A 24,910-nucleotide genomic window follows, 5' to 3' on the forward strand; every position below is an offset into this window, starting at 1 on the left:
AGTGAACAGCAGCAAAGCAGCTGAAAATACTGACCCAGGTCACAAGAATGAGGCAGAAAAACAGCTATTGAAGTATCCTGCTCTGAATCCCACCCTGGGACATGGCTCCCAAACCCCAGGACAGTTTCCAGATTGCGTCCTGAAATGCTTCTCTTATGCAGAAACCAGCGATCACACTGGTTTGAATCACCTTCCCCTTGACTTCAAAGTAACTCTAGCAGTTGCTAAAACATTCTTTTGCCTGCAAAAATGAGCAGTCGCAAGGGGAAATGTAAATTACAGCTTCATTTAATTCTGCAGGCTGGTTTCCAAATTAACTATATTTCTCTGCCGTCCAGAAAGTCCTCGTATATATTCATAAATAGCCTGTTATAAAGCAGTAAGACATCAGTAATAGCTATATCTTAATTAAGTTCTAAGAAGGAGCTATTTCAAGCTGTTATAAGCCAAGCAACTTTCTCTCTGTTGTCTAAACATGTATTACCTATAGATGCCAGTATGGTGGGTACTTCATATATAGAAATGATCATGTTGAATGGCAAACTTCATGCCTTGGTGTTGTTACCTGCAAATTATAAAAATTAACAAAAAATGTGAAGAGTTCAGGCTTCCCTGGTTAACTTCAGGCACACATTGCTAATATTCATTTGCCTCCCTTAACAACGTTTATTTTATCTTAATTGGCTTTATTAATTTCATTTGCTTGGGGGTAGAGGGAAGGTGAATTTGGCTTCATATTATCGTTCTCTTTCATTGGAACAAGTGAATACCCGAGTGTGAGGAAAATATGTGCTCTTACTTGAGAAGGTGGGATGGCTATTGTGATCTATTTGCAGTGACATTAATTGGGGGAAGTGGGGGGTATTTTATTTTTATGTTTGATTGGTTTTTTGTTTGGGGGTTTGTTCTGGAGCTGTAAGTTAACAGACGTGTATTTTTTCGCCTAAAGAGTTAAGGGGGGTGCTGCCCCCCCACCCCGCGCAGCAGTGCCCGGAGCATCCAGCAGGCGGCCGGCGCTTCCCGGCGCTTCCCGGCGCTCCCGCCGCGCCGGGAGCAGCCCGCGCGCACCGTGGGAGGGAAGCAGCGCAAGGATTGACGTCCAGAAGATCCTGCCTATAGGATGCGAGCCGCCAGCCGAGACCCGCTTTTCCCCTCACTTTAAATCCAGCTGGCGGGGGCAGGCGCTGAAAGCGGGAGAGGTTGGCAATGCAGCGTCGCAGCAACTCCCGAAAGTTCGTGCTTTCTGTAACTCCCCTGTTTTGGACTCGGAGCTGCTCGGCAGACCTGAAGCTGGGAGTTTAGCAAGCCCCGTTTTTGAAAATGCCTGCCACTTGCTGGTCTGTGAATTTGATAATTGGCCTTCCAGAGCTGAGGAATACACAACAGCAAGACAAGTCTTGGAGGGAAAAGCAAATTTCAGGATTCAAACTATGCTAAAAGATGTTCTCCTTTTGCCTTATGGAAACAGGATTGTGGAGCAAGCTGCAGGTGCTTTTCAGTTTGATTATCATCAAGATGTCTCACAAAGTGATATGACTTTTAAGCTCTTCTGACTGCTTAAAGCCAGCAAGCAGCAGCAAAATTAAAGCAAGAAATTTATGTGAGGACTTGCAAAGAGGAAAGCTGTCTTCCGAGAAGAGCAAAGTAGGACAATGGCATCTGGAGAGTGCCTTCTGCTAGACCTAGAGACAGATAACTTCATTCTCTACAACTTCTCTGTCAACCAGAGTGCAAATTTCTCCCTCCTCGGCGACGACTGGTTCTACCCAGCGTTCCTCTACGCCATCCCCACAATCTATGGGATAATCATTTTGATAGGCCTTGTTGGCAATATCACTTTGATTAAGATCTTCTGTACTGTTAAATCAATGAGAAATGTCCCTAATTTGTTCATCTCCAGTTTGGCTCTGGGAGACCTGCTGCTTCTAGTGACTTGTGTGCCCGTGGATGCCAGCAGGTTCCTTGCTGATGAGTGGCTGTTTGGCAGAACTGGATGCAAACTTATCCCCTTCATACAGCTCACCTCTGTAGGGGTGTCAGTCTTTACTCTCACTGCTCTCTCAGCTGACAGGTAAGCTTGGCTGCTGTCACCTTGAAAAGAAGCCTGCATAATTATAACTCCGTAAAATGCACAACTACAAATGTGTATTTTCAGGTGACAAGTCTATTTTTCATGTAATGAGGGAAAAAGAACCACCCCAGGTAATTTCTGGTGTTTATTAGCACAGAACTTGAAGAGGATGTGGACTGAACACAGGATACTTTTTCTAGGCTAAAATAAATGTTTGTGCAATTTAGCTAATAGTCTACATTAATTCAAATAGAAACGAGCAGATCAAGCTAAAGACCAGAGAGAGAAAGTGCCGTTAATGAAGCTCTGCTAAAAGGTAGCATGTTCATATTTGCCAAAAAGATAATTGATCCATATTTCATCAAATGTGAAGGCATTGGAGCAGCAATTTAAAGTGCAGTGAAAATCAATTCTTTCTAGTGGTTTGCTTCCTTAAGGCCAATTATAGGTGAGGCAATATTTCATAAAATATTTTTCAAATATTCAAATGAGGATGCCTGAAGCCAGAATCTCAGTTTGTGATAGCCGGTGTATTTCCCTTCATTAAACTGTTTGCCCCTTTTCCAATCAAAACTGATCTGTGCTGTTGTTTCAGAAACTTCATCTTCCAATAATGTTTGATAAAAAATAATGTGCAGTAAATATGCTATTTTTGAATATGTTAAAAACACTTTGATTTTAACAAATTATATGTTTCTAATAAGCCAGCCCTATTTTCAATTTCTGTGAGGCTTTGAAAACTATCTCAGAGCATTCAGATTTAAATTCAAAAGACATTTCCATTTGAAGGTTATTTGGAAGAATGGAGCCTACCTTTCTGGAGAGGTTGTAAGTATCAGACATTGGCTTTTATGGAAACTCTAAAGTACATCAGAAAAGACAGGATATTTTGCTTCTAATTTGGATACTTCAGAAAGAGATTAAGGAGCACATTGTCACCATGCTGAAGTGACACCAAATAACTGAGTGAAAAATTATTTCAGTTTTGTTTTGCTCAAAAAAGACCTGGGAACTGTATCCTTGTTCACAAGTAAGTGAAACTAGGTTTACTTTGAGTAGTCCCTTGCATGCTACTCTGTGTCTCTCTTTCTAACCTGCTTGAAAACATAAGACTACTTTTTTCAGATTTCACTGTGGTTTATGCACATATTTCAATATACTGTATGCAGTCTCAAAGAAAGCAGATGACTCCTTAGAGTTTCAGAGACAGAACAGTCAATGTTTGTCAGCTCCATGTTGGGATATGTATAAAAATAGCACTGCTTGTCCCAATAGCAGATGGCAAACAGACCTATATGTAGATAACAGTCTTAAATCAATGTACTCTAAAAGTGTTGAGAAAATAGGATAACTGCACAAACTCCCTAGTAAAGGACCACCTACACTTTTTCCTGACTTTGATGTGGTGGTTGGATCCCACCTGACTACTCTGAAGAAATTATTAGGAAAACAAGAAGTATTTCTCCAGGAAATTTATCTTTCCATTTTTAAGGGGTGTAAGAAAAGGAAAAATGCATTGTAAAGAAGATTATGTTATAGAGAGATTGTTGCTATCTGATCACGTGCCACATAAAATAAACATTGCAAATGCTTTTACTGAGTAACACATCAATAGCACTTTTTGCCTGAAGTGAAAGAACAGAACAGAAAACAGCAGCTGTGCCAAGCTTGGGCTTTGGTGACTTTAAGTTCTGAACTTCAGCTTTATCTGAAACCTGTTAACCATCATGCTTTACTGGTTATCAAATATTACCACACTTTTCAATGTTCCCATTTCCAAGGGATCGTTTTACCCTCTTCTAATGCATCTGTGATCCATTGCAGAAGGAGATAATAATGAAACTTTTAACTTTGTTAGATCTATGAATCTGAACCACTGTGCATTGAAACACAATTGTCCCTTATCTGTTAGATTTGCTGAAGTTTCTGTTTTGGTAAGTTAACAGCAGTGCTGGGATAATTTTGTTAGAAAATAATGCAGTCTGTATTTTGTCAGCTCACAGCCCATTAGTCTATTTTCTTAAAATTGTCACTGTGAACTGCAGACTCCAGTATTAATCATGTCAGAACCACTTGGAAAATAACTGTAAAATGTAAAGGGAAAACTTCCAAGATGTCAGTTGAATGTGACCGCCATGGTGATGCCTGTCTGGGACTGTGGAGGGTCTGTCAGCCCAACACTCTGCTGTAGCCCCATCTCCGCAGGGAGATGCAGAGCCTGACATGTGAGATGGTTTCATAGACAACCACTTCTGAGGACAGACGTGACATTGCACAAAGGGAAACACCTGCAGAAAAAAGGGATGTGGTGGTGAGACTGGGTAACATGAGGTCTCAGTAGTCCAGCAGGTAACGCTACTCGGGCACAGCTCATCTCACTTGGCTTTTGCTGTCTGAGGTGAGAAGCCATTCCAAGATAGTCAGCAAGGTGTCCTAGTCCATGGAAAGAGATGCCTCCAAAACAGACAGGATAAATCACCACATCAAGATACCTATCTCCCTCCTTGGATATAGAGGAAGCCTTGTTATTTAGCACAGATTACATGCCTGTATTTGAGCTGGCTAATGCTCAGGGATGTGAACCCTACCTGAGATACTCATATGAGGCATGTAAACGTCACTGTTCTCATGAATCAAAGCCACAGACCATGGGAAAGGAAAAAATCTTCTAAACCATCCACTGTGAATAGCATCACATGGCACTGTATCCAAAGAAAGTGGGACTTGTCAGTGTACTACAGAACTTTTGTCCATAATTCATCTTCTGCAAAAAATTATAATAAAACCCTCTTGGTTCCAGTGTCCTTCTACTGACAAAAGTAAGTGGGAACAACTGCTGGCATCACTGAAGGTATCGTTGTGATGCCTAGAGAGACCTGGCATAGCAGGGGTCAGAAATCTGCTGCGTAAAGAAAAGCATTGGAGTGTGATACAAGAGGGTCATTTCCAGAGACGTGGCCATTGAAACATAAGATGAAAGGCAGGGTGTAGGTGCGATGGGCAGATAGAGTGTATGAGAGAGTGGTGAGACACTTTTATGCTGCATGTTTACAACAACGGTACAAATCGTCTCAGCTGCTTTGGATCACCTTCTGGAAACGAGGGGCCCAGTTTTAATAGGTTTTTGCGCATCCCATATCATGGATGCAAGGGTGTACCTTCCTGAGGTGTACTTTTATTCTTTCCATTTCCACTTTCCCCTGTGTTAGGAAGCTATCATCTACCAGTGACTGCACTCTGCTAAGTGCCAGCCTCCAGCACAGAGCACCAAAAGCTGCTCAGTGGTTTGACCCGCCGAGACCGAGGGGTTCTCTAGAGGATTGACTGTTCACTTGCAGAGTTCTTGAGGAGAAATACAGGGACAAACTGCTTATCTCAGCTTTTCTGCAGTGGGAGCCTCCCAGCCTGCAAGTGCACTGTGTACAAATGGACACAGAAGAGCACACCTGCACAGGTTTGAGCAGGAAGGGCCTAGCCAAAGGGTGCTTAGGTTGGCTCTGTGTACAATCAGAAATTAAAGGTAAATTATTTCAGACAGTATGCAAGAAAGGGCAAAAAAGAGTTAACAATATTAGAAATGTATTTCCCGTGGTACCACTCTACTGGCTGCACAGTGCTTGCACCTGTCTGTCTGCTTTTGCAGGGGCAATGGGAGCTGACAGGTGATACCTGTTTTCCTGGGAGCGTGTCATATTTGCAGAGCAGCCAGGAGAAGGTTAAGGCATGTGGTGTGCTTACAGCCACCTTCCATGAGTGATAAGGCGCCAGGGCTGAGTATACAAGAGCAAAGAAACAAGTGTTCCACGTGTGTGCATGCTGTTTGTGTGTTTTAGAAAGACCGTAAATTACGTTGGCAGGGAAAGGACATTTGTCTGCCCTGCTGCTCTGCACTGTTGAAGCAGTGGGTTTCTTCAGCTACTGCTCAGCTCATCCCAGAAAAAAGGAAATTGGAGTTCTCCCATCGGCTTGCCCTCCTCCTCAGTACAAGGATAAGGGGTACAGGGGCACTTGTGAGAGCTGTGACACCTGGGCTTCTAGCCCAGGCAGGAAAGCTAAGGCTGGCTCAGCCAGGGACAGGAAATTAAGGAAAATCTTTGCACAGTAAGAGGAAAAGCAGACCACTTAATTGCCCATGTCATGGGAGATGTCTTTATTTAATTGACTTTCTCCCATGACTGACAGAATTTATACATTTGCATTTGAATTACCCAGGCTGTCAAGCATTGATCATAGTTCCCCACTGTTTCACTGACATTGTAAAAAATCGAAATGCCCTGGTGCTCATGCAGTGAAGCCTTCCTGAGGTAATGCTATTTTTACAAGCACACAGCAGAGTAGGTGTAAAGTGTAGTTGAAGTTTACAAGCAGTGTCTTTACTTTAAGCACCTTGGATTATCTGGATTTTAGTACTGGAAAACCGCAGCAATGCCTGCCAGCCAGAGGTGCCTGCTGTCCCATGGTGGGAGGGAGTGACAGTGTAGTGAGACACATGGAGTGACATTGAGTGTGAGATTAGGTTGCTTACCTTAGTAAGACCAGCTGCAGACAGGAGGAATTGCAGTCATGTGGGAGACCTGAAATGAGGATGTTAGCTTTGGAAATGTTGACCTCAGTGCTTTGGGTGCAGGGATGGTTTCAGGGATGCTGTAGTGCTTCCAGCTGTGCTGAGTCCCTTGGAATGCGTCACAGACATGACTTTTGATGTTCCTCTGAACTCATGTGACAGTTTGTTTATCTAAGAAATAAAAGCTTCAAACAACCTCCTCTCCAAAAAAAAAAAAAAAAAAGCAGTGGTGGAAGGAAAGAAGCAAATCCAGAATTTCTAGAAATACACTTTTAAACATGCAAAAGTCTTTGTTTAGTGGACTCATGTCTTCTGTGATTTAGATGTCTCCAGCCCTTACTATTAATACTACATGCAAAACCAGAGGAGGAATAATATCTACATGTCAGTTCATTTATTTTATTTTACAATCACTGGATTATGTCTCCACAAGAGGATTAGGGGAAGTATGCCACTCTAAAATAAAGCTATGGAAAGCCAAACTGGATTACAAACCAACACTTTTTTTAAAAAATACGATCAGTTGTAAAGTGTCAGGTCCGTGATGGTTGTGAATTTATTCTGGGCAGTATAGCCATGGCATTCATGAAATTCTTTCAGGTCACTAAGGCACTATTTTGGCAATTTACTAGTGCTGTAATTTACTGTGCAGCCCCAGGAAGGTTTGAGGGGGTGGCGGAGAAAACTGCTCTCTGAACTACGAAGACAGCCTCTAATCCCGTCAGTGCAAGTCAGCAGAATGATACCCCACGTGTAGATTTTGGATCCAGTGATGTGATCTCAACCAGGAACGTCGGTCCTTCCAAGCCAGGGAAGAAAACTGGAGGGGCAGCCCCATCTCAACGCTCACTGCTGGCACAGTGTCCCTCCTGCTGCTCTTCCCATGCTGATGGCACAGGGCACATGCAGAGTGACATACCCATATCTCTTTCAGCTGATGTACAAGAGTCTTAGATCCTCGTTGCTGGCCACTGTGTCAATATAACACAAACACTCTCAGCACCCTTTCCTCAGCCCCTGAATCCATCTGCACCAAGAGCAACAGATCAAACAGCACAAACTTTCTGAATATCTTGATTAACCAGAGCAGATGGCCAAAACACAATAGATGCACTTCTATAACCAGGAAGATTAGAGCTCCCGTTTATAGCAGTGAGACTACTGCGCAAATCCAAGGTTAGGGTCAGTGCTAATGTGCTGGAGACTGTCAATATTTAAGCAATCAAAAGGAAGAAAAGTTAGATTACCTATTGTTTACATTTCAGTAAAACCTAAAACCCCCAATCAGTTGTCATGGTCTCATGGTACGAAGTGCTGTACACACTGTTAATAAGGAGAGCAACTGGCCACGGAGAATTTGCCAGCTGCGTGTCCCAGCAGTGGGTTGGGACGTCAGCGTCGCTGCAGGGAGGTGAGTTTACGGTGGTCCCGTCAGTTCATGTGTTAGTTACCTGATGTTCAGATGTGGACAACAGTCTGGCTGAGAAGAGTAGAAGGCAGTTGAGCTGAAAAAGAAGCAGGCACAACCTGTCCCGTATATGCAATGAAACATCCAGTAACTGCTTTGCTCACAGAGAGTCCCTGTTTTTCTTTATTTTTCAGAGACTTCACCGCTAGCCCTATGGAGTCCTCTCACTTTTTTCTCAGCAGTTTGACACCCAGGTGCCCTCCTTAGCCCATACCATCTGGGACACCCTGGGCCACAAGCTCCTACCTGAGCTCCTGCCTGTAGCAGGCTCTTCAGTCCCCCACACATTGTCCACCGTGTAGGGCCTCCGGCAGAGTAAGGGCTTCCAATATTCAGAAGACCAGCCTGTGCTCTGGGGCAGAAAAAAAGGACTTGGGCCTCTTGCAGTGCTGAGACACCAGAAGGCATCCCAGCAGCAAGCCAATTGCTATGCTGTAGAGAAAGGCAGAAAGCTGGAGATCCCTTGCAGAAAACTCTCCTCCTGATGTCAGGCTAGTGATCAGTTTAACTGGACTGCTGAAGACTGTGGAGCATCAAAGGGAGAAGCATTGTCAGGGCTTTGCCCATCCTGTCCTTGCTTGCCCTCTGGCTACGGTCAGTCCTGCAGCTCTCTAGGAAGGCAGGACAGAAAACAGTACCACGACACCCTGAGAGAAAGAAACATTTCTTCACACCTTCAGACAGCCCTGAAGTGTGAGATTTAGATGTGGACAGTCAAATGCCTTAGGAGAACCAGAGATATAGATGCTGGACTAGGAGCTACTGTGCAGTTCAGCAGTGTTTCTTGCCCGCACCTGTGCACAGAGGCTACTGAGTATCTCATAGGATTTGGATTAAAACAGATCTTTTTAGTGACACTGGGTTACGTTCTGAGTATTCAGACTAAAGGCTCACATACCACCCTGCCCCTCTCTTGTGTGTGTCACTATGTTATCCTCTCTGCTTAGAACTTATGCCATATTTCAAATCCAAATTTGTTTGACCTTTAACCACTGCATAATAGTCCAATTCACAGCATAGCTGAAAGGTTGAGAGAGTTAGGGTTGTTCAGTTTGCAGAAGAGAAGGTTCTGGGGAGACCTTATTGCAGCCTTTCAATACATGAAGGGGTTTATAAGAAAGACAGAGAGGGACTTTTTACCGAGACCTGTAATGACAGGACAAGGGGCAATGGTTTTAAACCAAAAGACAGTAGGTTTAGGTTCAACATAAGAAAGAAATTTTTTTATGATGAGGATGGTGAGGCACTGGAACAGGTTGCCCAGGGAACGGGTGGATGCCTCATCCCTGGAAGTGTTGAAGGCCAGATTGGATGGGGCTTTGAGTGACCTGATTTCACTGAAGATGTCCCTGCTCATTGCAGGGGTGTTGGGCTATTTGGCCCTTTAAAGATCCCCTCCTAACCAAGCTGTTCTAAGGCTCCATGATAAGAGCAGTCAAGGATAACACTAGATTGTTCAGGCCCAACGTGCTGCTGAAAGTTCATGTAGTCGTGATGATCTCTTATGACACTTATGTTTGCTGAAGCCACAGAAAGGACTTAAACATGGTTTAACTGTATATTGGATTACGCTGGAATGATGGGAATCCCACAGGATATCTCATTCTGTCATGTGCAGGAGAGACACACTAATGCTTTCTCTTGGTTTCCTCTTTCCTTGAAAGGGTACTAATTTTTCTGCATCACCTGCTCACTTGGGTCCTATATATACTATTTTACACCTGGCTGAGTTAAATGGCTTCTGTTAGACTATGGTCATTTACCCCAATGACTCTAAAATAATTTTAGTCTGGTCATCCACTGTGTCATCTGCAGACTTTCCCAGCAAAGCTTTATAACCTGCTCAAGGGAGCTGCTGATATGCACAATAAATAACACTGCAGCTAGAGCAGGTTCCCAGGACTCAGGCTAGAAATGGCCCCACACACTGCTACCTTCTTGCCAGCATGTTTGATGTGCTGCTGGGGAGGTCATGGGGCTCCGAGTCCTCCTCTGGAACAACTTCACCCCCCCCCCAACCCCCCCAGTCCAGGACTCTGAATTTTAACCCTTGCCCTATGGGAATGGGGCAGGGTTAGGATGCATGGATAGGAGAGGGAGGACCACAGGTACCCAGGCACACACACGTGCATATCTACATGCGTGGTCACTCATGCCAACATGCCCATGGCAAGCTGTGCCTCCCTTGTACACCAGCATGGCCCACAGCCTATTTACATCACCTATCACATTGTGACAAGAGATAAACCCCCCCTGAAATCTGCTGTACCTTAAACAAGACAGCCTTATGTTAATTATCATCTGTTAGTAGGATTAACCTCTCTGTTATTCTACCTACAACGGGCCTTGGGCAACCCGAGTACTTGCAGTTGTCTTGGTCACACCTTTTCTGAACTTCACAGCTTTGAAGCCAGTTCTCAATTTCTGGGGAAATCACCACTCTTTTGAGACTTGTAAAAAAATTAACACCAGTTGTTCCTCAGGCAGTTCCTTTAGTACTCCTAGGGGTAAATTATTCAGGCCTGCTGGTGTAAAACTGGTTTGTGTTAGCAGATGTCGGCTCACATCTTTAATACATCTGACAAGTTTTCTGCTATGGGTGTAGTACTGCACACATAGTATAGAATCACATAAATCTCCCACACATTTGGTTTTGAAGACAAATATCTGGTCATTGCTCATCACTTTGTCTCATCCTTGTTCATATATTCACCATTTATGTGTATGCCTGACTTACTGATTATTTTTTTGTTCCTGATGTATTTTAAAATGCACATTCGTCTGAATGTGACCTTTGATAATTTGTTGGCTCCTCCAGCTTCTCTTATCAATCACCAACATTTTAAAACTCCAATATTTGCTGTCATTTACTTTTCCTTTTTTCCCCATCTGTTGCATATTGATTTTTTTAATTACTTCTGTGAGGTTTTAGCATGACTCCTCAATTTCTCTTATTTGGGGCAGCTTTTTGCCCTGCAGAGTTTTTTCATGGCAAGGTGGGAGACACCAGGGAGCAGGCTGGGGGTCAGCTACTAGTGTATAGTTAGTGTTGTCACTTTTATGTTTGTATTCTCAGTCAGTTGATTTGACAGCTCCTTTTAACTTCAAGAAATCCCCTTCTCTAAAGTTCACAGAATCATAGGGAGGTTTGGGTTGAAAGGGACCTTAAAGATCATCTACTTCCAAGCCCTCTGGTGTGGGCAGGGACACCTTCCACTAGACTAGGTTGCCCAAAGCCTCATCCAACCTGATCTTGGTTTATATATATATATATATATATATATATATATTCTCTTTCCACAAAATTAAGATAAGCACACCACAGCTGCTATAGCTTATGGAAGTGCTAGTTTTTAGGTCAATGGTGTATTCTTCTTTCTCTGTCAGAACAAGGAGCAATATTGATTTATTGTACATCACAGGCAGAACCTTTGGGGTTGAGAAACTGCCATTTTTAGAAACTCTAATGAATGTCTGTAACTGGCTCTGTGGGATGTCCAGCAATTATGCCACCTGTTTAGGTTGGTCAGTGATGTTGTATTTATGCACCAAAGGTGGTACTTTCAGGAGAAATACAGCAGATTATCTAGTAAAATGAGTGGTCCATGTCTGAGGCCCCTGCTTTCATTGTCCTAGTAAGAGTTCAGTCCTCAGGCATGCAGACCCCCCGATCCCAGCTTGTTGACAAGCCTGGAGACTTGGACTGAGACACCAAAGCCTTGGACGGAAAGCATCAGTGGGGCCTGCTCCTTTGTGTGCCTGGTGACCCAGGTGCCAGCATCAGTTCTCCCAGCTCCACTCCAGATGCACACAACACATTACCAACCCCAGCACCAGCAAGCTACTCCACCAGCATATGTTTGTGGTGCCAGGTGGCGTGAACAGACCTCTGGCTGAGTGTTTTGAGCACATAGAAACATGTACGCTGCTGAGTTGGTGCTGGGGAGCTGGGACATTGGCTGTGAGGGGGAACTTGCTGTTTTTCAAGTTAAAGGATGTTTATAAATGAATGGGTCCCAGCCCTCCTTCTGACATCAGGTCTCTCATTTGTTTGCAAGGACTGCAACAAGCTGCAAAGCTGGCCCCATTGAAATCTTTGACTTGGAATCTACTGGTAATAAATACCCTGGGTGCAGTAGGGGTCTTTCTGATGAGAAAAGCATCATCTGTGGGATTCACCCTATTTCCTCTGGTAACCTTTACAGCCATTGTTTTTGAAATATTTTATGCTCTGGATGGTCATGATTGAGAATAGCACATTCATTACGAGTTGATTACTATTTAAATTCTCCTTCCCCAAAATGTAGTGCAGTTCAATGGTCTCTAAAACACTCTACCTCAATTCTGAAGTTAGTCATTCCTGGACTGAAATTCCCATTTGTCCAGATTCCAGGATAATGTAGCAGTGTGCAGGTATACAGACTGAATTTTGAACACATGCTTCAGAAAGTGAGAACTATACCACTTCCGTCAATGCCTCCTTTTTCTTTTCATTTAAATGTTACATTAATAAAAAGAAAAAGTAGGCAGTACCTGCCAATGTATCTAAGACTTGCCCATTAGAGATGTCTTTGTGCCCATATGCAATTTACTGAAGATTTTAATAACAGATGTTCACTCAAGAATCATGCATAATAATGATAACTAAGTATGCAGAAAGCAGATAGACCCAGAATAGATTGTCGGAGTGTGTTGATGGGTTAGACAGTCTAGCAATTTTGTGGATTTATTGAATTGTCTTCAGAGCTATAAATATTCATAACATTCATGGTGGAAACAATAAAGAAAGTTTGTGGCATCTCATTTGTCATAAATTTCTTCAGATATTTAATAAGACTTGCTTTTCAAGTGGAGTTTCACAACAGGCCTCCATGTGCTTCATTTATATAGTTTTTCCCTAGCATCAACTTTGTTACCTTAGGCTTTTTTGCATGATGATTGAGCCAGTCCTTCATATTATGTGGGCAAAACAATAATGTGATACTAGTAGAACATAATTAGAAAATCTTAATGAGAGGATTTTTGTTCAGTCTATTGTCGGGCCAGGACCAGATCAATGTACGTGCATTAAGCTTACAAATGGGAATGGATGACTGGGGATTAGAGGGACTGTAAATTGCACATCTTTTCTCCCAGTTTTGATTACAGGGGGGAACAGAAGAAGTGTGGGGATGTGCTGACTAAGAGGCAGTTCTTTCATCATTACCACAGGAAGTTGTGCCAATTTCAGGAGCTCATTTTCTAGAGCTGGGAAGAACTCAGCATTTTCACTTCTCAGCAATTTACATGACTGGTTTTTTTAGGATATCAGTCCATTCCAACTAATCCCTGCTTTCTTATTTAAATTTGAGATTCACATTAGCCCATCTTCTCAAAATAAAACTCAGTTTAAACAGATTCAAAACTTTATAAGTGGATTTCTCACTTTGGAGATAAAGCAGAAAGTGGCAGTATGGCACATCTTTCTGCCAGCCTGATGCAGTCTAAACAGTGGGACTAGTAATGAAGCAAGGACAGGCAAGGCTTCTGAAATTCTGTTTGAACAGGTCTTAACACACTTGTTTTTTTTAAATCATTATACAAATTCAGGAGCAGGGCCCAGGATCTTTTTATGTAAACAGTGTAGGACATAGTAGCAGATGATACTATTTGGAAGAAACTTTCTTTGTCACTGAAGGAGTGAAACTTTCTTTGTCACTCCTGCAAATTCATTTGGGAGGGGCAGGGTCCATTTCCTCTGTAGAAAGGATGGGGGAGGCTTTTTTTTCTCTTCTTATATTTCTTGCAAGCATGAGGTTAAGCTGCAAGAAGATGGACATGCTTGGAAGGACTGTGATAGAAAAGAGCAGTACTCTGTGGCAGAGTCTCTTTTAGCTGTTTTCTCTGCTACACTCCCACTGCTGAAAAAAGTAAAGAAGCAAGAGTTATGAAAGCAACTTAGTGCCTCTTTTTAAGTCAGATTCAATCAATGAGAGGGAGGTAGTGGCAGGCACATGGCACTATACAATCTGTGCTGTCATATTCGGTCACCAGGAATATCTCTGACAGCCACTGACCTCTGTGACCAGCCACCTTCACTGCCATGAGGGAGGGATGTTCCTTTCCCACTGCCATCATAACAGAGGAAAGCAAACTGAGGCTGCCTATAGAACCAGCTTCTCCACACAGCATAAAGTTACTTCCCTAAAAACACAAACCCCAGACATTTAGACATATGGAGCGAAGTTGATTTAAATTCAAGGGAAACATCTGATTTTCCTCCCATGCTTTAGTTGTTTTAATTTAATTTTTGTGGCTGTTGTAGCAGGCATAAGTAAGTGGATGAAGGTGACAGGAAAAAGCCATGAGGAAAGAACTGAGGCTGCAGTCTTACAGCAAAGGTCCTTTCTTCCTCAGAGAGTAAAATTTCAGCCCTGCACGTCCCTATGCTTAGAAACATATAGACATAATGGCTTTGCAGGCAGAGTCTCTTTATGCTTCAGCCGATATGTATTTTCTTGGCTCAGCTGAGGAGCACAAGGATAGATAAAGTATTTTGTGCCAGCAGAGAAACTGCTCCTAGGAAATTTTGACATCTGTTTGGGGCCTTATTTTGATCTGTGTCTTTGTAGAGTATACCTGGAACTGTCTTTTCCATGGTAAAGCTACTTCTGTGCTTATATTTGAAGCTGCAGCTTTGGGGCTAAGTACACAGTATTAACCAATGTTTGCATAGTCCAAGTTTTAGAGTACATTAGGTGATGCTGTCGTTAGTTATGTTATTATTAGCACAAGGATAATGACATAGTTTTCTATTTGCCTGTCATATTAACCTCATTGGGAAAAGTATTCACCACAGAAAGACCTTTGGTGTGCCACATTTTAGTGGTTTATGGTCATTTCAGTAGTTTCAGTTGTGAGAAACAATGACTCAATGAGTACGATAGAGATCCTAAGAGATGTATATGACATTTCCAAGGATTCAGTGGACATGCACATGCTCTGTGAGATCTTACCAATCCACAATGAATTTTGAGGATTAGTTTAAGAAGTGATCAGGCGTTCTGGGTTGAAGCAACCCCCTCACCAGCTTCCTCTTGGAGGCCTGGAGATTGACCTGGGACAGCACCAGAGTGGTGACTGTGGCTGGTGTAGGAGAGGATTTCCCTACAGGGTGCATCATGGTGCCTCAGGAACTGCAGTTATATTAAGTGCACTTAAGAGTGCCCCATGTGTAATTTCTTTTTATGGGCTCCTTTGAACAAGGCTGAGAGGAATGGAGATGATTGGCATCCATCCTGGCCCAAAGGCAGTTGCAGTGCATGTAGCAGGTTGCTGCTTCACAAGCACAGGGGGAACAGAGAAATTCAAAAACTGGGCAGTAGTAAAGGTCAGCACCTCTTTCATATTTCCAATCAGATCATCAACCCAGTCATTTTCATCTGGGCTGTTTGACAACTGGAGAGAGATTGGAGTTGACATGAATTCTTGACTATCTCTTTTTATTCAGCTGAATCTTCAGAAGGCATATTTTTAAGTTTTGGCCTTTGTTGTAGGACATGAATCCTACCTCTGGTTTATAATCTTTTTCAAAAATTTCTTTAAAAGCAGATACGGAAAGGAGTTCAGTTGAAAAAAAATAAATATATTAAATAATAATTAGAGACTGAATGTAAGGTGATAAATCCAGGGCCATGTCCAGATTTACTGCAGACAAGTTGAACATGTGACACGTACTGCCTGAGCCCATGTTTCTATATGGGTTAAAAATAATGCTGTGATAAGACCTTTGCACGAAAGCTTACTTGGCTGGCCGTGTAGGTCTGTGGCTCCACTGAGGTATATAGGCATATTCATCAATGTCCCCTTCAAAGAGGATAGAAATATTCACATGCTGGATGTTAAATGTGGGAAAGTTATGTGCTGTGTGCCTCAGGCTAACTCATTGAAAAAGAAATTGCAGGGGACAAAGCTGTGGACAGCTTGAATTTTTATTTAACATACAAACTGGAAATATATATGCTGAAAAGCAGAATGAGCTGCTGCTCAAATCCAACCTACCTTGATGAAGTTCTTAAGAAATGTCAAATAGATTATAAAACTCGGGGTTGACCCTGCCAGGAAGGTGGTGCAGGAAAGTAAAGGAGTGACGGCGTTTCTGAGCCCCCCTCAGAAACCAACCAGGATCTGCAGCTTTTTCACCCCCTGAACACCGACTAGAGGAAAACCTCCTAGTGGTGTCTCAGCCCAAGCACCAGCCAGGGGGTCCAATTCCTCATGTGTAGCCCCCACCCCCTGTGCCCTTACTGCAACAGCAGCTGCTGTCCAGGACCCAAGCTGGCAGGGGAGAGGGAATTGCTGCTGAGACACGAGCTGAGGAGGGACCCATTGATGCATCAGCAAGGTGACTGGAAATGGAGACTCCCATCAGATCAATACTGATCAATCAAGCTTTAATACTCAGAGACTAATGGAGATTACTGAAGATTTCTGAGTAAGTTAACCCACCATCAAAGAAGTCATGCAGATAGTCAGCAGAATAATTTGATTTGATTGTCAGGCTATGAAGATAATATCTCCCTGTGGTTTTGCACCTGAGAATGTACGTTTTCAAAACCTATTTTCTAGCTTTGTTCCTTCTGTTTTATCTTTCTGTTCTTTCACCCTTATGCTTTGGGTGTACACTGAAGCAAAACCTCTGTCAGATCTTCTCCTTTATCAGCTGTAGGAGGCTACATATACAAATAAACTAAACATCTAGTAATCAGTGCCAGCATTCCTAGCCATTTCTAATTATGTTCTTTCACAATTACATTGTTCATAAATGCCATCTCTAATTAAAATATACTAATAACTTGAAACGGATGCATTTTCTGGCTTCCCCTACTCTGTTAGTGTTAATAAAAATTAAACAGAGTTTCTCTTTCTCTGTATTCTTTAACTTATTCATGTTCCTGGAAATTAATGCTGTAAAATACTCTCTCAGCTGGCTATATTTTATAAGAAAATCCCTGAAATAATCATGCTAACATGCCATGCTGATAAGCATACAATAAGCATCTGCAGAAGGACCTTTGCATTAACTAAATTTAATACTTTGATATATTATTAATTTCCTTCTGCATTTCTCTTCCTTAAGATTTAGTGAAGATTTTCAGTTAGCTAGTGTTTCTGTCAATAATCTATATCTGGTCAGTTAGACTGTAAATCAAGCTATTTCAACAACACTGTTTTAGTAATCTGCCTTCTGTTTTATTACTGCAATAGCTGTAGCATCATATTTGTTTAAGTGCCATGATTTTCTTGACCTGAAATTATGATCTGGTGCTGGAAGGTTGTGCTTTGTAGTATGACACCACTTAATTCCCAGTTTTAGAGTGCAAGTTAAAGAGATGTTAAGCAAGCCTTAAAAATACTGTGTCTGGCCACTGCAGCTGCATAGCTGGATTAAAGGGGAGCTGTAGAGTTTGAAGAATAAGTGATTAAACAGCAAACTGTTGAGCAAAGTGTCTGTAGTACATGAAAGGAAAAATCATCTACACAAGACATCTGTATGAAGGAACATCTGCAAATGACAAAATGTCCAGATACAGTCTTTATAAAAATAAGTATAAATAAATGGAAATATGTATGTAATTATATTTACATGTATATACATGCATCTATAGATATAAATATGTTTATGTATATAAAATATACTCAGAGATATGTAGACACAATCATACCTACATAGAGGGAAAGAGTAGGTGTGCTGAGCAGGATATTGAATATAATCAGACGTTGAATTCATGCTTATCCTGCAAATGAAGCAATTACCCAGCTAAAACAGTGCAGGACTGATAGATTCCTCCTTCAAATGTTGAGCCTTAGGATAATGCAGACTGTAGTAAGCGGGGAATCATGAAGTGTCCCTAGAGCATGGCTTTTGGCCGACCAAGGGGGTACCAAATGCACCTCAGGCAGTGTGAGGTAGATCCTGAAAGAAATATCCTACAGTTTGTAATTTGTATGATGATGACCCTAAATACTAATTTAGGAAACCTGTAGATATTCCTTCCTAATTATCTTTTTTTTTTCTACCATGTTTCTTACATGCATATGTGAGTTCTGGTTTACTTGGAGTGTGAAGCTCTGATGTTTTCCATTCTTCTAATTACACACAACAACTTCAAATAAGTTTGATTCTATGATTTTCTTGGATTCTAAAGTACAATTTTCTGAAAGGCTGAAATAATGAAAGACAAAATTTCAAATCAGAAATGTCTTCTACATATCTAGCATAGCAAGAAATAATTTTTTTTCTGCAAGAAACTCAGTTAGTAGTTCTGGCTACTTAATCTGAGTGCATTGAGTTAGGGACAACTCTTGCCAGCTACACCACCAAATAGCAATTAAAATAGGCAATATGCTCTTTGTAGCTTGACCAAAAATAAGCTGTGGCTTGCAGGAGGCTAGCACACTCACAGCTTGAAATGTGTGGCAAAATCTCAACCCAGTTTCCTTCAATACTATTCTGTGAAAGCTGCTGTACGCTTTTGAAGAGAAGTCTATGATTGCACTTCCTGTCTTAATGCTATTTGGACACATATTAATGTCATTAATATTAATTTACATGTTAATGTCAGGCAGCACTGTGCTTTGTTGGGTCGATTGCAAATTAAATGAACTCATGATCAATACACGTGAAACTGAATGGACCCATGACAGGTGGCTCTGGTTTAAAATGAGAAATCTATTGAAAACATTGAAATTTAAAACATCAGAAAATAAATCAGTCTTGAGTAAAGGAGGCTTTCATTTGGGTTTTTATTTCTGAATGAAAGGGAAAAGCAGGAATACAATGCCTGAATGTTGAGGTCAATAAACTATTTCCTTTTTTGTTTGTTTTTTTTAGGTATAAAGCTATAGTAAGGCCAATGGAGATCCAAGCATCCCATGCACTGATGAAGATCTGTGTGAGAGCTGCTATAATCTGGATTGTATCCATGTTGCTTGCCATCCCTGAAGCAGTGTTTTCAGATCTGCACCCTTTCCATGACAAAGGGACTAATAAAACCTTCATCAGCTGTGCTCCTTACCCTCATTCAGATGGACTGCATCCCAAAATTCATTCAATGGCATCATTTCTCATATTTTATATCATTCCCCTATCTGTAATTTCAGTATATTATTATTTTATTGCTAAGAATTTGATCCGGAGTGCTTACAACATCCCCGTGGAAGGAAATGTGCATGTGAGGAAACAGGTAGAGATTTGACTTTCTTAAAAAATCCACATTCTCTTTGAATCTGGGAGGAAAGATGGAATACAGAGAAATTTATACCGGAACAGACTGCATTTGTTGTGCTAATTTTAATAGATTACTTGGGGTAAAAGAATTAAAATTATTGAAAGAAGCCATGACACGGGGCTAAACAGTTAAAGCATCACCTCCTGTTTCTAAGTTCAGAGACTTTGGCAGAGTGGTTACCATGGCAAGCATAGCAGGAGACCCATGCCAAAGCCAGGAAAGGTATTGACTGGGATGCAGGGAAAGACGCAGAGCTGGATACAGTGTTTGGAGATTGAATCAGAGGGGTGGCATGGGAGAAAGTCAAAACTTCTGAAAGTTGTTTCATCAGAGAGAGGACCTTGGATAAAGCCTTGCCTGTTTCTAAACAGCTTATTGACCTTGACATATTTATTTTATTTGTCTCACCTCTTCCTTTCAACTGAGGTGTGCTTCAACCTCAGCTAAACCGACACAAGCTGTTCTTCAGCTGAACAATTGTCCACAGAATTGCACCCAGCTGACACCTCCACCTTAGGCTGACCCAACACAATCGTGTCACATAGCTTTCAGGTGCTATGTTGAAGCAGTAGGCCTGGAAAGACTTGGGTTTTGCCCATCAAATAAGGTGCAATCTCTGAAATCCTTATCCTTTTCCCCTTCTGAATGTGCATAAATCTTTCTCTCCTGCAGGTCATTTCTCTGCTGATCCGATGGCTGTTTTGATTAGTGACAATAAAGTGAGCAGTAAAAGCAGCCCTTTCACCCTTTGGTTTTGGGGAGAGAGCTCTAAAGAAAGCAAAAGGCCAGGCTGCAGTCTAGCACCCTCAGTCCATCATTCCTGTCCTGCAGTGCATTCAAGAGCTATAGGTCTCCATCTGAGATAACTGGTATCGATTTCTTTATTGCATTGCTTCCTTTCTTCATAGTGCAGATGTGGCCTCAATAGCCCTATATCAAATTAAGCATACATTTAAAAAGAATATATGGTTAGCCAAGGAGAGCCCTTTCTCAAAGGATTTAATTTTCAGCCCCGCTCTCTGGAGACATTGTCACCTGCTACATGTCAATCCTTCCTAAGCTCAATGGCTGATTTTCAGTCAGTACCATTAAAAGGGCACCAAATAAAGTCAAAATGGGCTTGTCAGGTCTCTCCTGCCTGCTTCCTGGTTGCAGCTGCCCTGAGGAAAGATCGGCCTGTGTAAGATGCTCAGTTTCTGATTTACCTGTGCAGCTTGGAAGGGGAGGTAGGATAGGAAAGTGTCCCCAGAGTCTGGCCAGGCACTGTAGCTGCACTGGGGCAGGAGCAAGGGCAGTGGGGCTGGGGCTATACGGCAGTTTCAGGTCATCCGGGTCCTACTTAAATACAGGGAGTGGGATGCAACAAATTCCCTAGGAGCACCTGTAAAGACTTGCAGGGATTGCCAGAGAGAAGAACATTACTAAGCCCTAAAAAGTCAGCAGTGTTATACTTTCCAATCCTGCAAACTCTGGCTACAAACTCTGGCTGCTCTCTCCCAGAGAGCAGTACATTTCTGAGCAGCTCTGTCTGTCCTCTCCTTTTGGGCAACCTCCATCACGGCTTTTGTGTTCATTAGGAAGAGAGATCACAGAATCAACTAGGTTGGAAAAGACCTCTGAGATCATCTAGTCCAACCTATGACCTCACACCACCTTGTCAACTAGACCGTGCCAAATCCAGTCTTTTCTTAAACACCTCCAGGGACTCCACCACCTCCCTGGGCAGCCCATTCCAATGCCCATTCTTTCTGCGTAGAACTTCTTCCTTAATGTCCAACCTGAACTTCCCCTGGCACAGCTTAAGACCATGCCCTCTTGTCCTATTGCTGGTTGCCTGGGAAAAGAGACCGACTCCCCCTGGCTACAACCTCCTTTCAGGTAGTTGTAGAGAGTGATGAGGTCTCTCCTGAGCCTCCTCTTCTCCAGGCTAAAAACCCCAGCTCCCTCAGCCACTTCTCTGTGCTCCAGACCCTTCACCAGCCTCGTTGCCCTTCTTTGGCCTAGTGTGCAGCACTTGTGGACAAAAGACAAGGTATGGTTTACCTCAGCTCCCCTCGGTTGAGCAATACCTTTGGGTTGACTCCAAGCATGTAGAAGTAAGTAAAACAAAAGTGCATCCTTTGTGTATGAAGGTTGTACTGCATGTTAGGTGGCTTTGTAAAAGCACCTTTCCCTGACGAAGCTCAAATTGTGCTCAGAGGTGTTCATCCATCTATTCGGCACCTCTGTCTGTCTTCTCCTGGTGGCTCCAGTGCTTTCAGCTGAAGGGTCCACCTTGCCACTGCCTCGGTGTTTCCCCAAGTACAGAATATCCTTTCTCTGTTTCTCCATCTCCTTCAGACTCTGAGTGCTGCACTTGATCTCAAAGGGCTGTGAGCTGTTGACAGCACTTTTGTGTACATATACCGCATGGCCCCATGGCAGAATGTCCTGCATCTGGGCTCTGTGAAAAATCCCAGGCTCCTACTCAATAATTAATTATAATAATAGTAATAATAATAAAGTAATATATTAAAATTGCATATGATTGTATATATTATATGTGGATAACTAATGCAAATGTCCACACTTTTGTTGCCTGAGCTGGGATTTTGCAAACTGACAAGTCAATGGAATTTTGTCTCTAAACAGGAAAGACTATTTCTTATGTAATAAATTTCCAGAATTATTTGGTTTTGAGGGAAGGGAGTTGAGGAGAGATGAGGAGAGTTCTTGACTCTGTTCACCTGCAGTCCAGACTTCCCTGCTCTGCACATGCCACCTGCCATGGGCTAGCCCCAAAGCTGCAGTGCTGGCAAAAATTGTCAGCTACCGGTCTGAGCTAGGAATAGCAGCTAATCTGCATCTCTCTTTCTTCTTCCAGATTGAATCCCGTAAGCGCCTGGCCAAGACTGTACTGGTCTTTGTGTGCCTCTTTGCCTTCTGCTGGCTTCCCACTCACATCATCTACTTATACCGGTCCTACCACTACTCCGAGGTGGACACCTCAGTGCTGCATTTCATTGCCAGCATCTGCGCCCGGATCCTGGCCTTCACTAACTCTTGTGTCAACCCATTTGCTCTCTATCTGCTCAGCAAGAGCTTTCGGAAACAGTTCAACAACGAGCTGCTCTGCTGCAGAGCTCGCCTCCTCATCCGGTCCCAGAGCATGGCCAGGAGCACCACACGAATGACCTCCCTCAAGAGTACCAACCATTCCCTGGCCACCTTCAGCCTTATCAATGGCAACCACCTTTACCATGAGGGCTATGTCTAAAGGGCACAGTCAGGCACCACCGTATCGTGTACTTAGCACGGCTGCTTGACTTTGCTCCAGGGGGGTGGTGAGTAGCACGCACACGAAGGCACACATGGATGCACGGAGGTCTGATGTGCTCAGAGAACTCAGAGGAGCTTGAAGCATCTAACATTTCATCTTGGACTGAGGTTGAAGTATCCAGCATTTCACCCTGGACTGAGGCATCATCAGAGCATCAGATCATGGAGCACCAGCCCACAGGAGCTCCCTGGGAAGTGCTGCAAGAAGTTGCTTCAAGACCTGCTGCTTCTACTGAGAGCAAAATGAGCACCTTAAGATCAAATATTGTTTAGCTCTGCAGAATCTTCATCACTTTCTGCTCAATCCCAAACTCATGCAGATTTACAGCAGTGACAAAGATCATATCAGGTGCACACAATTTGTCAGAGCAGTTTCATTCATTAGTTCATGGTAAAATATATTTTGACATAGAAATAAATCCATTTAAATAAGATAAATACTTTTACAAAGGAGTTCACTGCAGGTCATTTACAGACTTTTCAAGTATTTATTAATGTTCTGAGTACAGTATTAATTCATGGTATAAAATGTTTCAACAGTTTACTGGGGCATGTCAGTGGCCCCATCTGAAATGAATAGTATCTCGCACCACATCAGTGTGAAAGCAGTAACATGAATAAATGTGAGTTGGAATATGTTTAAAGTTTTCAAATGTGTGAGCTGTTGCCATGTTGTGGAGGAGACAGCAGGGTGATTTCCAAACATTACTGTTTTGCTATTTCTGTCTTCAAGGTGTGAGATAGTGAGTGTTTCATCACCTAAGGGGTACCACAAAACTTTAGTTGGGTTTGTTTAACGGTGGGCAGTAACAGAAAATCAAGTACAGCTATTTTTCATGTAGTAGTGCTTTGTAAAACACTCTTTCAGTAAAAGCTATCAGCAATGCAAGGTCTGATCTCCAACCCATATTTTTTTCCTTCTATATTCACAAAATTCTGTGGAGACAGAGTGCCAAAACTGGCTAACAGGTTGGAGAATCAGGTCTTCTGTAATGTTCACCCCAGAACAGTTCCTGTGCCAGGTACCATCTATTCTGGAAACAGGAGCACAGTGTCCTGCAGATAACAAACTCTTGAAGCATGTGGGCCATAGGACAGGCAATGAAGCTGCACACCTGATAAAGAAAACTGCTGCCAAATGAGGCTATAAACCAATCACTGTAGCAGAATATTGAGTTTTTAATGGCCCTCATCCTCTTTGACGATGATCCTTTTCATTACCACAGCAAAGGATAAATGAAAGCTAGTAAAACTTTGCATTGCGTTTGCTCTGTATGTACAAAAAATCTTGTGTGCAGTGTAAAAGCATTCAGCCCTGCATCTGCAGCTGCTTTGGGATGCTGGCGGGAGCTGCTGTCTCCAAGGACTCAGAAGGGCTATGTTGCCAAAGGCAGAGCTCTGAAAACTTCAACCGATTTTCCCTTTTGCCCTCTGGGTGAGGTTCCACACACAGGTAAGTGAGCTCAGGATGTGGCCACACCACTGTGCTGATGTGCTGCTAAGGGCTATACTGCCATATTCCCCACCACCCCCGGACACTACCACCTGTGTCGCCCCCTGTTGCAGTTGTAAGTGTCCCCCCACCCCAATCAGCCTAAAAACAAATGTGATAGGATTATTTTACAGGTGAGAGTCAATTCCCTTGCTCAGCTGACTCTGTCACTGTGGTATTAATTTCAATTTACTGAGCTATCTGATATCCTCATGTACTAAAATTTTCAGTGCTTTCCCTAATCTTTAACAAGAAGCCACATATAGTGTCAGAAGACCAGTCTGTGACCATTTCAGAGAGCTTGGTCAAGCTTTGAGCTGTTTATGACATTTCAAAATGAGCAAAATTCATCTGACCTGAGGTATTTTTACTAAATATTTTCTTCAGACTTGTAAGAATTTCATCAAATGCAAGCAGGAGTTAAATACTTCAACAACGGCCACACCAACTGTGCTACACAATGTGTCCTCTGTTCGATAACAAACAAGAGATTATTGTTGCTCACCAAGAGACTTCAAAAGTTGCTGAATTTTTTTTTCTGAGAGAAGGGGCTATAATCATAAATTATGAATCATAAAAATGAGAAAATCATAAATATGGGGAAAAGAACATTGTTATAATGCTTAGGGCTAAGCTGAACACTGACCCTGCCTCCCCGAGAAAGATGCTGTTTTGAACACAGGAGAGTTATGAAGGTACAGCACCCTAGATTTAAATAAGTACTACC

At 42.5% G+C, this 24,910-nt stretch overlaps 1 protein-coding gene across 1 annotated transcript; it reads left to right on the forward strand.

Annotated features, from left to right (window-relative positions):
* Positions 1-1,628: 1,628 nt before the first annotated feature.
* GRPR (gastrin releasing peptide receptor) lies at positions 1,629-23,331 on the forward strand. The gene is made up of 3 exons (XM_027689218.1): positions 1,629-2,071; positions 18,977-19,328; positions 22,237-23,331. The coding sequence occupies exons 1-3, from the start codon at positions 1,653-1,655 to the stop codon at positions 22,627-22,629; spliced, it is 1,164 nt and encodes a 387-aa protein (XP_027545019.1). The 5' UTR covers positions 1,629-1,652; the 3' UTR covers positions 22,630-23,331.
* The last annotated feature ends 1,579 nt before the right edge of the window (positions 23,332-24,910 follow it).

Source organism: Neopelma chrysocephalum, unplaced genomic scaffold, assembly GCF_003984885.1.
Source record: "Neopelma chrysocephalum unplaced genomic scaffold, ASM398488v2 Primary Assembly neopelma1_76, whole genome shotgun sequence".
In the NCBI taxonomy this organism is placed as follows: domain Eukaryota; kingdom Metazoa; phylum Chordata; class Aves; order Passeriformes; family Pipridae; genus Neopelma; species Neopelma chrysocephalum.

Excerpts from the sequence above, each read along its gene's own strand:
- GRPR (XM_027689218.1), top strand. The coding sequence starts at position 1,653 with ATGGCATCTGGAGAGTGCCTTCTGCTAGACCTAGAGACAGATAACTTC. Across the intron at positions 2,072-18,976 it reads ACTGCTCTCTCAGCTGACAG|GTATAAAGCTATAGTAAGGC; the intron begins GTAAGCTTGGCT and ends TGTTTTTTTTAG. Across the intron at positions 19,329-22,236 it reads ATGTGCATGTGAGGAAACAG|ATTGAATCCCGTAAGCGCCT; the intron begins GTAGAGATTTGA and ends TTCTTCTTCCAG.